Here is a 3,742-nt window from a genome sequence, read left to right on the forward strand (position 1 = left end):
GAAACGGCTACCCACTGCAGTATTCTGGCCTGGAGAATTCCATGGACAGAGGGGCCTGGCATGGACAGAGGTGTCCATGGGGTTACCAAGAGTCAGACACGACTGCGCTCATTTCACTCATTCCCTCTCTGATACATTTGCCCCTCAGAGGACACTTCTCAGTGTCTGGAGATATTTTTGGCTTTCACAATTAAGGGGATTTTACTGGCATCTAGTAGCAGGGATGCTGCTAGATGTCCTTCGATGTACAGGACAGATCCCACATCAAAACTTATCAGAACTCAAATGTCAATAGTGCTGAAGCTGAGAAAGCCTGCTGCTGCTGCTGCTGCTGCTACTGCTGCTAAGTCACTTCAGTTGTGGCTGACTCCGTGCGACCCCATAGACAGCAGCCCACCAGGCTCCGCTGTCCCTGGGATTTTCCAGGCAAGAGAACTGGAGTGGGTTGCCATTGCCTTCTCCAATGCATAAAAGTGAAAAGTGAAAGTGAAGTCGCTCAGTCGTGTCCGACTCTTTGCGACCCCATGGACTGCAGCCTACCAGGCTCCTCCGTCCGTGGGATTTCCAGGCAAGAGTACTCGAGTGGGTTGCCATTGCCTTCTCCATGAGAAAGCCTAGCCTACACCTTTATCGCTTTAAGTAGCTGATTATTTTACAAAATCAAACTCTCAGAATACATTAGGAAGAATCTAAGGGATCATTAAGAATATTTTGTGTGTGTGTGATTAGGAGTCAGATGGCCAGATGAATTAATAATAATTCCTATGGCACAATTCAAAAGAACAAGTCCAGATATATCTTCAAAATCAGTGGCCCTACAGTCCAGATATATCTTCAAAATCAGTGGCTCCTCTGTCCCTGGAATTCTCCAGGCCAGAATACTTGAGTGGGTAGCAGTTTCCTTCTCTAGGGGATCTTCCCAACCCTGGGATTGAACCCAGGTCTCCCACATTGCAGATGGATTCTTTACTGTCTGAACCCAATATATCAGTGGATCTGCCTTACTTAGAACCATGATTCTAGGCAAAAAAAAGTATCATATGATCGAGTTTGGAATCCTGCTTGAAGAAGGCTAGATAATACTTTCTTTTGCTCTGCTCTGTCCCAACATTCCAAGGGTGGGAAATTACCAAGAAATGTATTGCTATGTTTCTGTTTTCTGTTCATTATTCGTTAGTTGACATTTTTTAGCACAAGGGACAGAAATCACTTGGATTCACAAACGAATGTGAATCATTCGGAGGGTTTATGTGTGGACTTCTCACGTGGATGAGGAGACATTACAGATCCACTTCCAATGATGTCTTGAGAAGAGAACACATCTTTTCTCTAAGAGCACTGACAGTCATAGTAGTTCAGAAATGTGGACAAGTCTAAATACCCTGGTGTTTTTTTTTAATGTTTTCCTGAAATGTAATTAATCCAAGTCAAGTTGCTCACACTGTATGCTACCTTTTCTGCCTGTTAGTAGCCAGTGCACAGGCAAAAATTAATTCTTATTGGGAGAGCAAGGCTAAGTATTGACTCGCAGTGCCTGTACCTTATGATACCTCTGTAACAAAAATCCAATAAGGCGGTCACAGCAGGACTAAAAATAGGGGAAAAGTCCAAGTGTGAGAAGAAAAAAAATCTTGAGCTCAAGAAACATAATGACCTAATTAAAACAGTTGTTTGTACAGTAGCTTTATTAACACTCACTACTGAAAATAAACTTCCAAGTTCACACCTTGCACTACAGGGATTCCATCTAGGGATTTTCCTATTGATGGCATTTATATATCTGGAAGGGCTGTATGCTTTAGGTGGTAAGGCAGATAAACCTAACAGGAGGTGATGCTATAATTACTTCCCATATCAGTGCCTGTTGCAAAGAGGAACTCTGAAGGTAAAAATTTTTTAAAGATATTTAGGACCAAAAGGGAATTTCATCAAATTCAAGGACCTAAGTTTTAGTTGAAATTCATTCCCAATGACTTTGTCCAATGTAAATTTTTTGCATTTTATTCTGTTACTGAACTTATTTAAGATTTATGATAAAAAAGGAAAATTGAAAAAACAATAGTACTAATGTCTGATAATTTCCTCAGGCATCTTACTGTATGTATGATTTCCTCCAGAAGCATTGAAAGTCCGTGGAAATCAAGAAGGACAGAATTCTCTGAATGTAAAGGACAAATCATGAGCAACTCTTCCCCCAGTGCAGCTGTGCAGCTCTGCTATGAGCACCTGAACGGATCCTGTGTGAAAACCCCCTTCTTGCCCACATCCCGGGTGATTCTGTACACGGTGTATGGCTTTGGGGCTGTCCTGGCCGTGTTTGGAAACCTCCTGGTGATGACTGCCATCCTTCATTTCAAGCAGCTGCACTCACCAACCAATTTTCTCATCGCCTCTCTGGCCTGTACGGACTTTCTAGTAGGAGTGACTGTGATGCCCTTCAGCATGGTCAGGTCCGTGGAGAGCTGCTGGTACTTTGGGCACAGTTTCTGTGCTTTGCACACATGCTGTGATGTGGCGTTTTGTTACTCTTCTCTCTTCCACCTGTCCTTCATCTCCATCGACAGGTACATTGCTGTTACTGACCCTCTGGTCTATCCCACCAAGTTCACGGTGTCTGTATCATGCATATGCATCAGCATCTCCTGGATCCTACCCATTACTTACAGTGGTGCTGTGTTCTACACAGGTGCCAATGAGAATGGGCTAGAGGAATTGTCTCGTGCCCTCAACTGTGTAGGAGGTTGTCAGATAGTTATAAATCAAAACTGGGTGTTGGTACATTTTCTATCCTTCTTTATACCTACCTTTGTTATGCTAATTCTCTATTGTAATATTTTCCTTGTGGCCAGACAACAGGCTAAAAAGATTGAAAATACTGGTAGTAAAAGAGAGTCATCATCAGACAGTTACAGATCCAGAGTAGCCAAGAGAGAGAGAAAAGCAGCTAAAACCCTGGGTATCACAGTCATAGCATTCATGATCTCGTGGTTACCATACAGTATTGACTCATTAATTGATGCCTTTATGGGCTTCATAACCCCAGCCTATATTTATGAGATTTGCTGTTGGTGTACTTATTACAACTCAGCCATGAACCCCTTGATCTATGCTTTATTTTACCCTTGGTTTAGGAAAGCCATAAAAGTCATTGTGAGTGGTCAGGTTTTCAAGGATAGTTCTGCAAGCATGAATTTGTTCTCTGAACAAATGTAAGTCATTGGGTTGAGGAAGTTGAAGGTATCTTCACATTTTACAAATGAATGAATTTTTAAAAAATCAAGTAAGACTGTTACTGCAGAGAAAACAAATTGCTTTTCCAGTTTAATTGGATAAATCAGGGTCTCAGTCTGTTAGGATGTGCATTTCCCTTTTGCTTCTCCAAAAATATTTATTTGACTAATAAATGTTAAGCTCATTATTGTTAACTGCTGTAGAACGCACCATTTCCTGTTCCCTGCAGTCATTCCCCACCTTTTCTCTCTTATTCCATTGACTCTTCGCTTTGTAACCTGTAAACACATCTTTTATTTCTTTTTTTCCGTACAAACTGATCTACTCTTTCCCAATCTATCAAAAATTTCTCTGTGATTAACTTTCTCCAGTTTGCTGCTTTTCTTGCTGTGATTATTTTCCCAGGAAATTTTTTTGGGATGCAGTTAAGAGTATTATGTTTAAGTCTGCATGGTGTCTGTGTCAGGAATTGGCTTCAGCATCTTCTCCATCCTGCCCCTGGAGTACAGTG

The 3,742-nt window shown here is 41.6% G+C and overlaps 1 protein-coding gene across 1 annotated transcript; it reads left to right on the forward strand.

Moving 5' to 3' along the window:
• The first annotated feature begins 2,178 nt into the window (after nucleotides 1-2,178).
• LOC102414343 (trace amine-associated receptor 6-like) lies at nucleotides 2,179-3,213 on the forward strand. Its single transcript, XM_006059312.4, has one exon. The coding sequence runs from the start codon at nucleotides 2,179-2,181 to the stop codon at nucleotides 3,211-3,213; it is 1,035 nt and encodes a 344-aa protein (XP_006059374.3).
• Nucleotides 3,214-3,742: the final 529 nt, after the last annotated feature.

This window comes from Bubalus bubalis, chromosome 10, assembly GCF_019923935.1.
Source record: "Bubalus bubalis isolate 160015118507 breed Murrah chromosome 10, NDDB_SH_1, whole genome shotgun sequence".
NCBI lineage: Eukaryota > Metazoa > Chordata > Mammalia > Artiodactyla > Bovidae > Bubalus > Bubalus bubalis.